Source organism: Hippocampus guttulatus, chromosome 4 (assembly GCF_054856545.1).
Source record: "Hippocampus guttulatus isolate MCC_2025c chromosome 4, RoL_Hgut_1.0, whole genome shotgun sequence".
Taxonomy (NCBI): domain Eukaryota; kingdom Metazoa; phylum Chordata; class Actinopteri; order Syngnathiformes; family Syngnathidae; genus Hippocampus; species Hippocampus guttulatus.
In genome coordinates, this window is record NC_141264.1 from 5,102,175 (window position 1) to 5,119,404 (window position 17,230).

Genomic DNA, 17,230 nt, shown 5'->3' on the forward strand with positions numbered 1-17,230 from the left:
GTGCAAGTAAACCATAGCAACTACCATTTTCCCACAGCCGAAAGTTCATCCGTTGGCGAGTAACGCAAGTACAGAAAGATTGGTTGAATTTTCTGGTCTGTACCATCTCAGTCTAGCGGTGACAGCCCCAAAAGTACCGACATTGAAGCCTCTCCTTCGCAACATTCGCTATGTGAAGACAGAAATAAACCCAGATACCCTCCTCCAATGAATGTCTGTACTGTAGCAGGCTGTTCCCTTCCTTTGTTCGTCCTCCCCTCCTCTACCCTACTCGAAGGTTACTCTATCAGCTTCTTCGTAGTCTGCTGCCAGTCCCTTACAAACTGGTGCTATCTACTGGTAGGGAGTGGTACTGACAATAATGCTCAACACAACTATCAAATGTCTTTTTTTTTTAATTGTCAAAACATTCGACAAAAAAGAGTGGAAAAGTACAAGTGAAAGCCCAAAAAACTAAAGCAGAGGCACCATCTCTTTTGATCTTGTAGGTTGAGGGGTTCGTAGGTTTTAGATGGATTGCTCTACGTTTAGAATGGGCAAAAAGGAGAGGACGACTTCGTTTGAACACAGCTTTCTCTTTTATTCTTTTTATTTTTTTAACGTCTGCCTCCTAACTCTCGAGCGAACACTCCCCCTTTCGGTAATGACCCACCTTCCTGCTTTTCTTCCCCAATCACATGTAAGCAACAAGAATATTGCAGAAAGTATTAAACAGAAAATAATTTAGGTAACTAACAAAATAATATAATGCGTAAATATAAAATGATAGTAATTAACAATTTAACAAAAGCTTACAATCTTTATGAGTTAGATTTAGAGCGTTCAGATGTTAAGATCTCAGAGAAGACACGCTAACCACTCGACCACCACGATGCCATGAAGCGACCATTCCTAATCATCGCTCACTTCTTTACACGTGATACTATCCGTACTGTACGTATTAAAATTGAGAAAACAGGTCAGATCGCTATTTGCGGAAAGACTGACAGGTTCCACTGACATTGGCAAGAGTGCACAAATAGTAGAACCGAGATGATACCACCGGGAGGTTGATCAATTTTTGATGTCCCGCGACTGTGACAACAAGAGCAAGAATAGAAAGAGAAAACGTCTGTTTTATTTATTTGGTTTATTGTGTAAATCAAATCGCACAATATTATTCATCTTTTAAAATTCATGGAACAGGCAGCACAGCACAACAGTGGATACTAAGTATGCCTCACAGGATTGAGCTTCTTGATTTCACTTCCCATTCAGGCCTTACACTGTCTTTTGTGGGTACTCCGGCTTCCTACCATTTCAGAAAAGCGCATGTTACGTTTTGTTAACACCCTGAATTGTTTTATTTTTGCTGCAATTGATTTGACTGGCAACAAATCCAGTCAGCTAAAATATGATCCTGTTATGTCTCGGACAAACCGAGTTTAGGGGGGATCCAAAAGCGTAGACGAAAACAAGGTCTCCGTAGGAAAAAATAAAGTTTAATGTACAAAATCGCACCGAATAAGGAGAGAACATAAAGCGCTGGTCCACAATAAGGACCAGAAGGCAAATCAAACGAGTAACAAAAAGCGCTTGCACAAAAGGGCAAGGGAGAAAAATAAAGACCGCGACTACAAACGAAAAACAATGTATCACAAATACACGCCAGAAAGCCAAATCACAAAACAAAACCAGTACTTACTCTACCATGGGTACCGAGAAATACAACGCGAAATCACGACGAGGTCTAAAGCCAACTAGTCAAGGAACAGCGAAAACAGCAATGCAATAGACAATACTCCGACAACAGGTGTACGGCGGAGGAGTCCTTAAATACTTCATCCATCCATCCATTTTCCGAACCGCTTGATCCTCACTAGGGTCGCGGGGGGCGCTGGAGCCTATCCCAGCCGTCTCCGGGCAGTAGGCGGGGGACACCCTGAATCAGTTGCCAGCCAATCGCAGGGCACACAGAGACGAACAACCCTCCACGCCCACACTCACACCTAGGGACAATTTAGAGCATCCAATCAGCCTGCCATGCATGTTTTTGGAATGTGGGAGGAAACCGGAGCACCCGGAGAAAACCCACGCAGGCCCGGGGAGAACATGCAAACTCCACACAGGGAGGCCGGAGCTGGAATCGAACCCGGTACCTCTGCACTGTGAAGCCGACGTGCTAACCACTGGACTACCGGGCCGCCCTCCTTAAATACTGAATCTATTAATTACAGATTGGCAGCAGTGCCAGAAAGTCCGCTCATGCCACCTGCTGGCCAGACCGCAAACAGAAACGTGACAGATCCCAGCCCCGCATAATCCTAAAGATGTACAGAAAATTGATGGATGGAATTAATGTGCAATGACTACGCTGAAGACATTCACCCTTTTCAATTAAATAATTCTAACAGCAACTAGAGTTTACATGGCAAAAGTATTAAATCAGAATAAAGACCGTTTATTTCAAATAAATAAATAAAAATACTGAGTATTGCTGTAAGGAATGCATTGAAAATATTTAAGGTGTAAATACACCTTCAGAGCCACTTGAAGTCCTTCTTACCTACCCTCTTTCTGTCGGCCACTGTGGGTTCCAGATCAAGCCCACCTGCATATAGCCTGATACAAGCATCCTTCTTTATAATGCAACTCTGAACACCGGCGCAAAAAAAAAACCACACTGGAAACAACAGATTGATAAAACATCTGCAGCAGTTTATTACAGATATTCAAGGAATCAGGCCTCCTTGGGAAATATGTATTTCTTTTCCTGTGCAACAGACCTGAAACACCATAGACTACATGTAAATTTCAAATTATTGAAGTAGTCTACCTCCAAAAAAAAAAACAGTATTCAGTCTTTTGAGGTAAGTGACAAAAGTACTTGACACCTGCCAGATTTATCTCCTGTGCATGTCCATTTTCAGGTCATTCTGATTGAATTTAGCTCTTTTCAAAACTTCTTGATATTTCTTACATTGCTTAACGAAAGATTTTTAGGGGAATTAAAACAACAACCTCACACCCCCAAAAAATAAACAATACTGCATATAAACTACCCAGTTACTTGTGAAATGGAGGTTAGGGAAAAAGTGCCTCGAGCCTTTAGGGCTGCAGACCGCCTGTTTGCTGAAGTGTCATCTTGAGGAAGTCAACAAGGAGGTGATGAGGAAAACCAAAGTCCATCTGTATGATAACAAATCCCTGAGCGAAAGGGAGTAACACTGAGTGTAAGACACGAGAACAAATGGGCAGATGACAAAAAAGTGTTCAAGTGAGACTTACATCCAGAGGAAGCACTTCTGGGTTGTAGATGTCAAATAAGTATAATCCCTGTTTGTCCAACAGCCTGGTTATCTCGGTTTCAAGTACTGGAACAACAAACGGAGAAGAGTACCACAGTTTATTCAATCAATCACGTCAAATAAAATGTTGCTTTTACAAAAAAGTCACGCATGAAATGTTTTTGGTTCACATTAGGGTTTTCACTTTTTTTTTTTTATTGGCAGTATTTTTACAGAATGATGATAGTGTATGTTGCCATGAGAGGAGGGTGGTACACAGCGCACTCACATCTCAAATCTTCTGGAGATGAGCTACTTTAGACAAATACCGCAGAGTGTATCATGTATTGAATCAGTAAATGTGTTGTGAGACGGAATTCTGCCCGTCTATGACCATGCGTACCTTCATATTATCGAGACTAAAACACATTGTTATTGTAACTGTATAAAATGTTCTTACCAGAAAGTACCTTGGGGATGCCGATCTTCATCAAAGCTTCTCGTATGAAATCCAGTTGTGCTTGAGCTCCCTGAAAAGAGAAATCAGTCAATCAAAACGCACGTTGAGTTCAGTGTATGATTGTCCATAATTGCTCAGAATGTAAATGTTTGTGCCTCAAGAGGACATTTCCTTGTGTTTCATATATGAATACTTATTCACTGCCATTGACAGCCAAAAACGGGATGTCAAAATATGAAATAGTGGCAAAATGATTGGAATAAATGTAGCATTTAAAATAAAGAGCATGTAATGAGAGCGATCTGTGGATAAGAATAAAAGGTGCAACAGTGAACTACAGAAGTTCCACCGATTTTTTTTTCCCCTCTACAAACACAAACAACTTTGTTTTGAACTATAATGGTGCCGAGTACACTGCAGTCCATTCACGGTGACATGTTCTGTAAAAGTGACAGTGTTTTTGCTTGAACACAAATGATTGGGTCTCTGGAGTTCCACCCAGTTATGCTTTGTTGAAGCGAGCCGTTTTGAATTTTGTATCTACCGACTGACCCACACGCTGAGTTCCCCCACCAATGACTTGGAAGCTTTGCTGGACAAAATCAACTGCCATTTTTACACAGGCATGGAAAAATAAAACCATTTGAACCACTTTAGTTTCTTTCTTTTTCATGTTGATGCCTGCTCCCACCTGATACACCTTTATATCAGAAAAGAAAAGACAGAATGCCTGAAACCACTGTTTCGGGCAGCACAATGGCATTGCTATTGATGTACGAAGTGATTCTGCTTTATCCAGAAAACCACGGCACATGGCTAGACATCAGCTGTAAAATTAAACATTTATGAGTTATTTTGGTTGTCGTCATTATCTTGAGTTGCAGCAGCCATTTGAAATGAACAAGAAAGCAGGAAAAAAAAACGTTTTCCATGACTTTACGCGTCAAGGGCGGCCCGGTGGTCCAGGGGTTAGCGCGTTGAACTCACAGTGCCGAGGTACAGGGTTCAATTCCAGCTCCGGCCTCCCTGGGTGGCATGTTCACACTGTGTGGATTTTCTCCCACATTCCAAACACAAACATGCTGATTGAACACTCTAAATTGTCCCTCGGTGTGAGTGTGAGCGTGGATGGTTGTTGGTCTCTGTGTGCCCTGCGATTGGCTGGCAACCGGTTCAGGGTGTCCCCCGCCTAATGCCTGAAGACGGCTGAGATAGGCTGCAGCAGCCCCCGTGAAGATAAAGTGGATCAGAAAATGGATGGTTGGATGGATATATGTGTCAAAGCCAAAAACGGAGCTGCATTGTTTGCACTGATCAGCATTGTGTAAATTATGCTAGCGGCGTTTGCTTGATAGCCTGCAAAAACGTCAATCCCTGACGGGGTTGTTGCTGCGCGGTGAACGTATTTGGGTTGAGCGAGGTGTCGGCCGCATGCATCAGTCAGGCGAATCCGCAAGCTGACAAATGCAAATTGGCAGCTTAGTGATGAAGTGCTGCTTTCTACGAGTGACGATCCGATCCCAAATACTTTTACTGTCTTTACGGCTTTATTTGCCTTTCTCTTCAGACTCTGGGTTGCATGAGAGCAAGTAACCATGCAAGTCACAGCACAGCATCGCCACCATCATTTGCACAAGACATAACCGACCCTCAATGGCAACTGGTTTCAACCAGACTGTTCGAAGTGGAGGTGTTGTACTTTTATTTCATCGTTTGTTCACTTTGACCAAAGAATGCCAAAGACCTTCAAGGAGACACTGTTTAAAAAGTGTGAAGGCATCCCCTAGAGAACAAAAATGACACCAGTGGTTGTGAGCGCTTAGGACGACATCAGAGCAATCCACTTACCAGAGGAGATTGGTGCAATTCAGCATGTAGTACGTCAACCCTGGAGGATGAAATGAATTAGCACTGATTTGTATCGAGCATACGAGGTGGGTGCTCGATTCAAAATGCACCCTTTGGTTACTAATCAGAATCAGAATCAGAATCTGAATCGCCTTTATTGTCATTGTATAGCATACGAAATTTGGGTGCCATCAGATGAAACGGCTCAGATATTGCTCATTATTTCACAAGTGAGGTAGTGAGTTTAGGTTCAAAATGCAGTACTAAGTCAAGTTCTTTGAGACTGGGCTACCGTTGCCCTGTCCTAACTCGACCTCGGTACAACTCGAAACAGTAGAAACGATCATTTCCAGACACAATGCACGACTCTTGGATTTTCTCATGCATTTGCGACAAGACGGTAGCTAGTAGAAAGTGCAACCCAATTTTTGTTTCCTCATCACCGCGGAGGTGCGATAAATTACCATCGATCCAGTGAGATCCAGTTAGAATGCATGAAACAGAGATCGGCTGATTATAAAAGTGAGTGAGAACGGTCTTACTGTAAAGATTCGCCATGCAGTGAGACGTGTTTGTTGACATAAGAGACCGTGACATCTGCAGTGATGAACTGCACAAAAAAAAACACAGAAAAAACGTTATGGCAAGCACATTAGTCAGAGAAAAAAAACTACCTGTCTCGCATATGGACACTACCATGGCGTCGTCATTGGTGTGGTGGGTGACATCCATTGACTTTAAGCGCCTGTTAAGAAGTACATTGTGTTCCAAACCGGACACTTTAAGGACCCCCCACACCCCCTGCATTTCGCTTATCAAGTCCCCAAGAAGGTGGATGATGCGATTTGGACATTAGTGTGGAATCTCACCTTGAAAAGCCAAAGAGTCATGCCAAGACTCAAATTGTGCACTTTTCATCTCCTTTTAATACCTTGCCTCCTAAAATTCCTGCGGACATTTTTGCCAGTGAATTTCCATTTTCGTGAGCCGTTTTATTGCCTTTATTATTTATTTAAAGCACAACTTCACGCTCAGGCACTCTATTAATTTTGCAGATGACACAGCTCTCGTGTGCCGGCAACAGGATGGGGAGTTAGATCATGGGCCGTTTTTAGATTCCTTTTTTGAGTGGTCAAATAAGTCATACTTAATTTTGAATCCCAATAAGATAAAAAAAAAATGTCTGCAGATTTTAGAAAGTTGTCGTTTTCATTGGGGAGACTATTCAGGTTGTTCTAAACGGCACATATACACTGACATTATGTTGAGCAACAAACCCAAATGAGGCTCATGGACTTTTGCACTCTACAAATAACAAAGAAGTGACTTTTTTTTTTAGGGTGAGGGGGGGGGGGGGTTGTTTTTAATGTCAATGTCAACAAAACACTCTTTGTACTGTTTTTGCCCTTGTTCCCTGCCCACCCGCTTGCTTCTAGCCCCCGGTCAATAAATAGCCCACTGTCCCAATGGCCTTGTTCCCACTCGTTTCTGCGCTTTGGGTCCTTCCGCAAACAGTGTTTTAGAGATGTAAATTAAAGGCGTGTTGAAAAGCTGCATCGTGGTTTGAATGAGTAGCAACTCTCTCTCTATGCTGCAGTGAAACGGGTTTCAAATAGCACTAGTACTGAAGTAATACAATGAAATAAATTCATTAAAGTTTTGCAGTTGAAGCATTACAAAGATAAGTGTGAAAAAAATGGTATGAAACTTTTATTAGCAAAAGGTATACCCCACATTGAAAAAGAGTAAGACGGGGGTCAAATGCTGTCAAGACAAGGTTGTTTTGAGTGTGGTCATAAAGCAGCCCTGGTTGGGCCTGATGTCCTCTCTTTTTAACGCAGGGAGAAGCTTTTCATCTGAAACCTGGGCTGCTGTATCATGGATAGCACGAAAATATACATTGGAAATCGTTTCATCCATCCATCCATTTTCTGATCCGCTTTCTCCTAACAACGGTCGCGGGGCATGCTGGAGCCTATCCTCGCCGTCTTCGGGCAGTAGGCGGGGGACACCCTGAACCGGTCGCCAGCCAATCGCAGGGCACACACAGACGAACATCTATTTGCACCCACACTCACACCGACGGACAATTTTGAGTGTTCAATCAGCCTGCCATGCATGTTTTTGGAATGTGGGAGGAAACCGGAGTACCCGGAGAAAACCCACGCGAGGAGAATATGTAAACTCCACACAGGGATGCCGGAGCCGGGATCGATTCCTGCACTTCTGCACTGTCAGGCTGACGCGCTAACCAGTCGACCCCATGCCGCCTGGAAATCATGATTAAAAAAAGGGAAAAAAAGGATCCATTGCTCAAACAGAGCAACCAAAATTAGGGTGGCGTTAACAAGAGCCACCAAACTTCTGATGGCTCGAATGACAGTGATTCTGTTTGAAATAGAATACTATATACCTATGGAGGTGAAACTCTATATGGTTGATTTAATTGACTTTGTTGCTTCCTCGTGGAAAGGCATGTCAGTGAAATTGAGGAGTATTTTCCCCACCGAACAGAATATCTTTAAAGCCAACCGCAAGTCTTTCTATATGGCCTTGCCAGACTCTTCCCACGCCAGTTTTTGCCTCAGCGAGCGTCAAAGCTGCATTTCGCTTGGCCAGCTGGTAGCCTCCGGACTCCTTCCAGTCAGGCATTACGGTATACGGGTTGTCTTGTCTGAAAATGTCTTTCTCTCCCGGCTGCAGTTTTTGCATTGCAGCATGTGTGGGAGGGTCAATCGCCAGGTGCGCAGCTTTGAGTTGCCAACTGTAATTTGTTTGCGATTGTCCGTTCCAGTTGTTTTTGGCCGCATCACTCCATTCGTGGGGTGCAATGAATACGCAAAAAATAATCAGGAAGGGGGGCAAAGACTTTTACAGTTTTCTTAATGCTCAAATGGGTAAATATTAATTCAGCATATGCGTTGATTGGGAACTACCTCACTTTTCTTTGTTTTTGGAATGCTAGCTTAAATTTGGTTGATTTAACCCAAGTTTGGCATCCTTACCGTCTTAAAGAAGAGAGTTTCTTGACTTTCACACCAAAGTTGGCCAGAGGCCTCGGCCCAGACAGTTGTCCCGAAAGTGGAGGTGTTGATATAGGGCACTGACGAACTCCACACACGTAATTCTGGATGACTTGTTTCGACAAGACACTTGACACACAAACACACACACAGCAAGGTGATATGTAAGTATCTCCAGAATGAAGAAAAAAAAAATCCTAGTGCTCATCTAAATGGGCAACGATATACTTCATTGTCCAAATTACCTTTCTTAAAAAATCAGGCATGGCTGCCGTGACATTTAACTTGAAAAGTTCCTGAAATTACATTCACAAGATTATTTGACGTACTGTATTTCTAGAATCATTTTAGTACATCATGGTGAATATGAGTATTAATCTGAGCTGTTTGTTTACAATCAACTCCGCTCCAGTGATGTTAAGCCGGAAGCGACCATCTTGGTGGGCAGCAGTCATCATCGGGTTTAAGACCTGGTCTAGGGGTAACAACAGCGCAGCGTTAAACTCTCAAAAACAAAATCGAAAACCATCTCGAGGGAGTGCAGTGAGGATGCATTGTTGAGAGATAAAGTCCGGTCAGGTTTCATACTGTATCCCGACAACCATGCCCATTTACTGTAATAGCAGTAATTCTTTTACAGAAAATGGTCGGTTTAGTTGTTGTTGTTGTTGTTGTTCAACACGACGGCTTATAATGTTCATTTACACAATTCAGCAACAACTCAAAACAACTGAAATTGGTCTTGTAATATTTGATCATTTTTCGAAGTACGCACACTGTATTTTAAATATGCTGACCTGAGATCCAAAAGTAGAGCATCCGGTTTTCAGTCAGCTGACTGGGATTGAAAACGGAATCACGAATGACACTAGAAGTGTTGTTGTACTTTGTGAGCCCCTGGTAAATGGGAGGAAATAAAAACAACCATTTTGATACAGTAACTAAGCCTCCGAATGTGGCGGCTGTTTCTGACGGCTGGAGGATTCATTGCTGTTTTACTTGTTTGCTGTTCCACATTGTAATTTGCTTTTACACGAGCTTGCTCTTTTATGAATGCGTTTTTAAGCACTACCGGTAGTATGTTTTTAAAAAAAAAATATGAATGTGTGTTTTAATTAGGTAGTTCACTTACCTGGTCGTGTACAATAAATGTACAGATCTTTCTACCTTGTGGTATGATTCAATGTAGTGAGCAGTGACGGTGGGAGCAGTGGTCACACCGATATCTACAGTGATGTCTCCGTCACTGAGGAACTGCTCTGAAGACACATCGAGACACAACGCACGGCATGAACTGATGGATACAGGTCAACAAAGCAGCTAAACGATCATTGTGTAGTGAATGAAGCAAGATTGGGGAAAAGGTGAGAGAAAGGACAAGAGAGAAGCAGAAAACGAAAAAGGAGGGCCAGGCTAACTGTGAGCTCATTTCCTAACGATCCTGTGGTTCCAAACTCTTGACAAGTGACGACAACATGAGCTTCAGGTCACTTCTTAATTGGCTATCTTTCTTTTTCATGTCATGAAAAATGTTACTGTCGTTTTGAATATTCATCCATTCATTTTCCGATCCGCTTATCCTCACGAGGGTCGCGGGGGGTGCTATCTTCGGGCAGTAGGCGGGGGACACCCTGAACCGGTTGCCAGCCAATCGTAGGGCACACAGAGACGAACAACCGTTCGTGCTCACACTCACACCGAGGGACAATTTGGAGTGTTCAATCAGCCTGCCATACATGTTTTTGGAACGTGGGAGGAAACCGGAGGACCCGGAGAAAACCCACGCAGGCCCGGGAAGAACATGCAAACTCCACACAGGGTACCGCTGCACTGTGAGGTCAATGCTAGTTGACACTATTGAAACCGCTAAATTGAAAGAAGTACAGAAAAAGGGATGTACCTTATGAGGTACTGTACTGAAAGTGAACACACCTGCTCTCTCCTGTATGAAGTCAGCTAATATGTTTGCCACCTTGTTGATCTCCTTACAAATCTGTATAGGAAGAAAATTTATAGTTTTGTTTTGTTGTAACGGAAGACAATATTGTAGCTCTGATTTTGATGATCATCTCACATTTAAACGATGATTTACCTGTCCCTTGATGACTAGCTTGACCGTCAACGTAATGAAGTCAGTGAAGAGCTTCTTGAGCCAGTTTGGTCTGAACACACACACACACACACACACACACACACACACACACACACACACACACACACATACACACACACACACACACGCACGCACGCACGCACGCACGCACACACAAAGCACTCAATGTGAATAAAGAGTCTTCATCTGACAGCCTGACGATGAGGAGAAAAGAAAGGGTAGCCTAACTCACTTTCTTTCTCCCTGCAGGTGCAAGCGCAGTTTGTCAAAGTTCAAGTGACAGGACGATGTGTCTGCTGCTACCTTCCCCTTACCGCAATCTGAGACACGCCAAACAATATAAATGGGAAAAATAATGATGATATGCTTCGTCACACATATCAAGCTGTTTTTGAATGAAATAACGTTAACTGACTTATAGATAAATACTTACAGAGTTTGGGGTTGATACCAAGGTCAATCTGTGACTCAATCTCAAAATTAATTGACTGAGCAACGTTGACTCTAGATGAAACAAACAACAACAAAACATTTTTGTATGCTGTAAGAACTATATGATTACATTTGCATTTACCAGGTGAGTGGGGGAAGTAACAGCCTCCCAAATGTGTGTGTGCTAGCTCTCTAAACTGCATTTCTTCAAAAGGATCTTTCATAAATTGCTCAAAAATATAAAGGGAACACTTGGAGTTCCATTGTGTTGTTTAAGTGTTTCCTTTATTTTTTGGATCAGTACATTTTGCCCACATCAGAAATACAAACAGCAGCTAATAAACGGAATCATTATCAGAGTAGTGATATAAACACATTTACAGTATTTGGTGCATTTGATTTCCTAGACAAACTCACAGCCAACTGCCATATTCGTAATGGAGGGTCCCAATGAAGACTGCAGATACGTTGCTTATCTCCATGGCGATGCCTTCACCGGGAAGAAGCTGAAAGGAGCTCTGACCTATCGTCAGGTTGTGAATCTCCATGCTGGAGGAAGAAGCGCAAACGTGCCTTGAAAGCCTTTTCGTTTCCAATTGTGTGTATGTTTTGCATGGACTCACTTTTCAAGGCCATATGAGATTTTGCCCAAGAGGGCCATAGACTTCTCTCCTTTAACACCTGGATATCTAGCATATTGGAACGCTGCCTCGATCACTTTAGTGGTTTTCTCATTCACTGTACAAAAACGAGATTAATGTCGTCGTGAACTGAAACACATTACACATTACACAAGATCAGATGGAAGACACGTGGTCTTCCATCTGATCTTGCAAATTGCTCAGCTTCACCTAAAATGTCAAAAAAATAAGTGATCAACATATGCATGTACATACAATTGAGTGTACATGTCATTGACTAAATCATTTATTCCGAATCAGCTTCTTATTACTGGTTATGACGCGACCCTCTTCACATTCATTTCCGCAGCTTCGCTGTGCTTTAAACTGTGTGGACGCTGAGCGTCTGCAGTGCGGACGCTGGGCGTCGAGAGAGTACTGTAGTCCCAATGCATTGAAACGAGACGAGTCACTGGATAAATGCTGCTTTTGTCCCGCCCGTCGGACGCTCAGCGTCTCTGGTAGTCTACGGACAGTGGGCGTTTATGGGCTGGCCCGGACGCTCAGCTTTTCTGCATGATGATTGGATGATCTGTCTGAGGCCGAATCTCTTTTTGACTGACAGCGAAATAAGCCAATCACCGACCTTTTGATGTCGGCATCCGTGGGAGCACTTTTCAATTCTCATTCTGTTCTGAGTTGAACTGGAGAGTTCTTCTAATAATATTAGCGGCACTCTCTTTGTTGAAAACTACAAGCGACAAATTAATCTTTTATTCTGGTGGGTTTTAATGTAGTTGCTTGTGTTCGCAGACTGACTTATACTGTATCACCACAGTTAAGATAAGATAAGATAAGATAAGATGAGATAGTTAGTTAGTTAGTTAGTTAGTTCCGCCCGCTCCTATTTGGAACATTGGGCGACGAGCCTCCTCCATTTGTTCCGGTCACTGGCGACCCTTCTTGCTCCATGCCAGCTGACACCCATCTCACTGAGGTCTTCTTTGGCAGTCTGTCTCCACGTCTTCTTTGGCCTACCTCTCTTCCTCTTTCCACCCTCTGGCATCCAGTCCACGGCCACACTTGCCGGTCTCTCTCTTGGCAGCCGGAGTACGTGGCCGATCATTTTCCTTCTCCTTTCAGAGACAATGTCTGACAGTTCAGCCACTCCTGCCCTCTTCATCACCTCCTCGTTGGTGATGTGGTCTCTCCATGAGATCCTCAGGATGGATCTCAGGCAACGCCGATGAAAGACATCTAACTTGTTGGTAATGTTGGCTGTCTTCATCCATGTCTCACAGGCGTAAATCGCTGTTGGGATAACCACTGACATATAGAGGCGTAGCTTGGTGGTCGTAGTGATGGCTTTCGATGACCAGATGTTGCGGAGGCGTTGGAACACTCCCGCAGCTTTACCAAGTCTACTGTTGACGTCTTTCTCCACACCACCTGTATTTGAGATGTTACTCCCAAGATATGTGAAGCTGTCAATGTACTCTATGTCATGTTGGTGTAGAGTGAGTGGTTGAAGGTGTTGGTGCTGTCCGACGGCCATGGCCTTGGTCTTTTCCTGGCTAATTCGTAAACCGACCTTAACTCCGTGCTCATGCAGATTGTTGGTCAACTCCTGGAGTGCGGGCTGGGTGTGACTTAACAGAGCCAAATCATCTGCAAATTCCAGGTCAGCTAGTCTGCTCCCTCCCCACTTGATACCAACTTTTTCCCCTGTGATGGACTTCCTCATCACAAAGTCAATTATGATGATGAAGAGTAGGGGTGACAGAATGCAACCCTGTTTTACACCAGTGACAATGTCAAAATCATCAGTTGTGCCACTGTTGGTTTTGACACAACAGGTTGAGTTGTGGTACAATGACCTGAAGATGTCGATGTACTTGAGGGGTACACCATACAGCTGGACGATCTGCCACAGTGACTCCCGGTGGATGCTGTCGAAGGCTTTCTTGAAATCGATATAGTTGATCATGAGTGGTGTCTGAAGTTCTTGGCACTGCTCTATGATGTTTCGAAGGGTAAAGATCTGTTCGGCGCAAGACCTTCCCTTCCTGAAACCGGCTTGCTCTTCCCTCAAGATGTTATCCACTTCATCTTTAAGGCGATGTAGCAGGACACTGCAGAATACCTTGCTGGGGATTGACAGCAGTGTAATGCCCCGCCAGTTATTGCAGTCTGCGAGGTTTCCCTTCTTAGGAAGCGTGACAATGACCCCACGTCTCCAGTCGGCAGGAACCTCTTCAGCATGCCAAATCAGGTTGAACAGGTGGGTAAGGCTCTCCACAACAGCGTCTTGGCCGTGTTTCAACATCTCGGCAGCTACCTCATCGAGTCCCGGTGCCTTGTTGTTCTTAAGGCCCTTGATTGCTCTGGCAACCTCAGTCTCGGATATCTCCTTCGATGTAATATTTAGAGCTGGAGCTGATGTCTCTTGATCGAAATTGAAGAGCACGGGAGGCATTGGTTGGTTGAGAACCTCCCTGAAGTGTTCCAGCCATCTTGCTTCTTGCTCCTCGTCGCTTAGAAGTGTCCTGCCATCCTTGCTCCTGATTGGCACGCTAGAGCTGCTCCTGGAGTTGGTTAGCTCCCGCACGATCTTGTATAGGGTCGTCGTGTTGTTGTTCTCGGCTGCTTCCTGTGCCTCTCTTGCTTTCTCTTCTAGCCACTGTCTTTTATCCTTCCTGCAACTCTTCTTCACTGCCCTGTCCAAGCGCCTGTACTCCTCGTCTTCCATCCTCCAGCTCCGGAGCCTCCTCTTTTGTTCTCTTTTTATCTTGGCCACTTTCCTTTCATCAATCAACTTCCAGGTGTTGTCTGTTATCCATCTCTCTTTGTTGGTACCCCTCTTTCTGCCGATAACTGCTTCTGCAGTTTCAGCAATGGCACAAGAGAACATACTCCACTGCTCCTCAATGTTTGCAAGGTGTTGTGATACCTTGAGCTTCCTACTCAACTCCTCACAGAAGCTTTCTGAGATGTTGTTATCCTTTAGCTTGTCCACTGCGTAAGGTCTCTTGGGCTGCACCTTTTTCACCTTCTTCAGCTTCAGCTTGATTTTACTCACCACAAGGAAGTGGTCTGAACCCACATCTGCACCTCTGTGGGAGTGAACGTCGAGCAATGACGAGCGCCACCTTGTGTTGATGCAGATGTAGTCCAGTTCGTTCTGGGTCCCGCCACCAGGTGAAACCCAGGTTACTTTGTGGATCCGCTTGTGCTCAAAAAAGGTGTTGCCAATGCTGAGGCCGTTGGTACTGGTTAGCATCAACAGTCTCTCCCCGTTGTCGTTCGTGGAGCCTGCAGACCCATGTGGTCCAACTGTGGCATTCAGGCTAACTAACTAACTAACTAAAACAGTATATTTGTAGAATAAATTTAATATATTATCAATAGAATAGAAAACACAGCATAAGGTGGCTGTGCCATTTACAATGACGCCTTGTTGGTATGACAGGGTCGCAAATCATTTTCTTGAAAAGAAACGGAGAGTAGAAATCACGTATAAATAAACGGACACATTTTATGATGTAGGCCGAAATTGAGCTTCCCCTCCTTGACAGACCAGCATCCGCCACTGGTGTTACCTGAGCCCTGTGAGCAACTGTGATGTCATTTTTAGTTGACAGCAAGTGGCAAAATGGCCGCCCCCTCAGATGGATAAAAATGAGGGATTTTGCTGCTTAAATCATATTCCACAAACACAATATTAATCAGAACGCTGTGTTTAGAGAAGTGGGGGAGCATAAAACATGATTGTCAAAAAAAATAGAGTTTGACTCGACTTCCTCTCTAAACTGAGAGTGACAAACCGCTTATTATTACATTGGTAAGGCAGAATTGCCAGTGTCAGATACCAAGTCAAGAGAAATAACCATTTTAATGAGTGCAGTACTTTGACAGGCTGTTAAGATACTCACACACAACAGCGGCAGGGTAGGTGAAACGACACACGGCCCCAGTGAATCTGTAGGCTGAGGTCGTATCCTGCAGGCATCCATGAGATGATCCATACACAGATAACAGGAGTAGGACGAGTAACAGTGGAGAAACGCCATGAGTCATTTTGTAAGCGGACTCTGTACCCACTCTCTTGGCCCCTGGGATCTGTGAGTTTTGGTTGGAGTTCAGGCTCATTTTCACAGTTGGGCTCTTTTGTCAGTGTGGCGACTGGTTTTTACCGAAGCTGCTACCGTTACCTCATTTAACCCTACTTGTGATCTTGACTTTGTTATCTCTCAAATGTTGAGCTTTCCTCTGAAAGAAAGAGAGTAAATGCAAAGTAACTATCCAGTTTTATAATTTCAGTCAATCGTTTTATTTCAAAACAAACGCACACACACACACAAATACTGTACTGATTTCAATTGATCTGCCACACTTACAAAGTCTGTCATTCTCTGACCAAAACGTGATTTTTTCCCATGCAGTCAGCAGTACAAAAAGTCAGCAACATTCAAAGAGGTCTTCGTGAAGATTACATCAATTTGGGTTTTATTGCAGAAAGGGCCAAACTAGAATGGAATGCTATACCAAAACAACACCTTTAAAATGAGCAAATATCACTTATCGAGTTCATTATGTCTTTTGGAAATGGCGAGCATAACAATATGAAGAGAACAAACCTTTTTTCCCCCCTCAAATGTCTTCTGCCCTTGCTTTTCTGATTAAGAGGTTATAACGGGGTACCCAGTCAGAACTGCAAATAATCCATGCAGTCCAATATAGGAGACCATTCCAATATGAGCACGTTTTTCAACAGTAAGCCTTTTTGAACCCGGCTACTTTTATTTGTATTTGTTGGAGGTAACTGATTAACAGTAAAAGTCTGTCTATGAGACCTTTAATATAGCACCATCTAGTGGGGGTATGAGTGTACACCACATTCACAATTCGGTGAGGTTACTCCAGTGCAGGGGTGCCCAACGAGTCGATCATCATACCTGTCAACTCATACGGTTTAGCCATAGTTCATACGGATTTTGTGGTGAATCTTACGTATATGGCCGTATCGCACAAATCATACGGATTCTGAAAATTTCCGTTTTTTGTTCCCCCGCCCCCGCCGACAGGTAGTTCCGTTTGCTTTTGCCCAGAACGGTGCTCGTCTACTCGAATGCTTTCATTTCCGGAATACAACTCTGAACACAGTAATGCCACTAAGTAGAATGATGATTAGACATTAACCAGACATTGTATTATGGAGATCTACAATAAATATCATTGAAATTTTCGTGGGTTTTTTTCTGTGCCGTTATTTTGACATATAAAATGCTTTGGTATGTTATAAGGATTTTTTGCTCTTTATAAGGATTTTTTTGGTAGTTTATACAGTTTGGCGCTCCGAAAAGTTGACAGGTATGGATCATGGTCCGCCGGTAGTCCGCGGACTGGTCCCAAAAATGACCGTGAGGTGTGTAGGGGTAAATGGAAGGGGGAAAGTTTTTAAAAGATGT

The 17,230-nt window shown here is 43.6% G+C and overlaps 1 protein-coding gene across 3 annotated transcripts; it reads right to left on the bottom strand.

Moving 5' to 3' along the window:
• Positions 1 to 2,676: 2,676 nt before the first annotated feature.
• cetp (cholesteryl ester transfer protein, plasma) lies at positions 2,677 to 16,535 on the bottom strand. Of its 3 annotated transcripts, none has more exons than XM_086109754.1 (18): positions 16,400 to 16,535; positions 15,695 to 16,031; positions 11,766 to 11,880; positions 11,560 to 11,691; positions 11,144 to 11,214; positions 10,943 to 11,030; positions 10,690 to 10,759; positions 10,530 to 10,590; positions 9,765 to 9,856; positions 9,395 to 9,494; positions 8,993 to 9,072; positions 8,843 to 8,893; positions 8,580 to 8,726; positions 6,117 to 6,184; positions 5,575 to 5,614; positions 3,727 to 3,796; positions 3,268 to 3,353; positions 2,677 to 3,186 (listed from the first exon to the last, which is right to left on the bottom strand). In XM_086109754.1, the coding sequence occupies exons 2-18, from the start codon at positions 15,909 to 15,911 to the stop codon at positions 3,088 to 3,090; spliced, it is 1,587 nt and encodes a 528-aa protein (XP_085965880.1). In that variant the 5' UTR covers positions 15,912 to 16,031; positions 16,400 to 16,535; the 3' UTR covers positions 2,677 to 3,087. The 3 variants fall into 3 exon arrangements, with proteins under 3 accessions (XP_085965880.1, XP_085965881.1, XP_085965882.1); XM_086109755.1 differs by lacking the exon at positions 16,400 to 16,535 and adding an exon at positions 16,160 to 16,317; XM_086109756.1 differs by lacking the exons at positions 11,766 to 11,880; positions 16,400 to 16,535 and having other exon boundaries at positions 15,695 to 15,914.
• Positions 16,536 to 17,230: the final 695 nt, after the last annotated feature.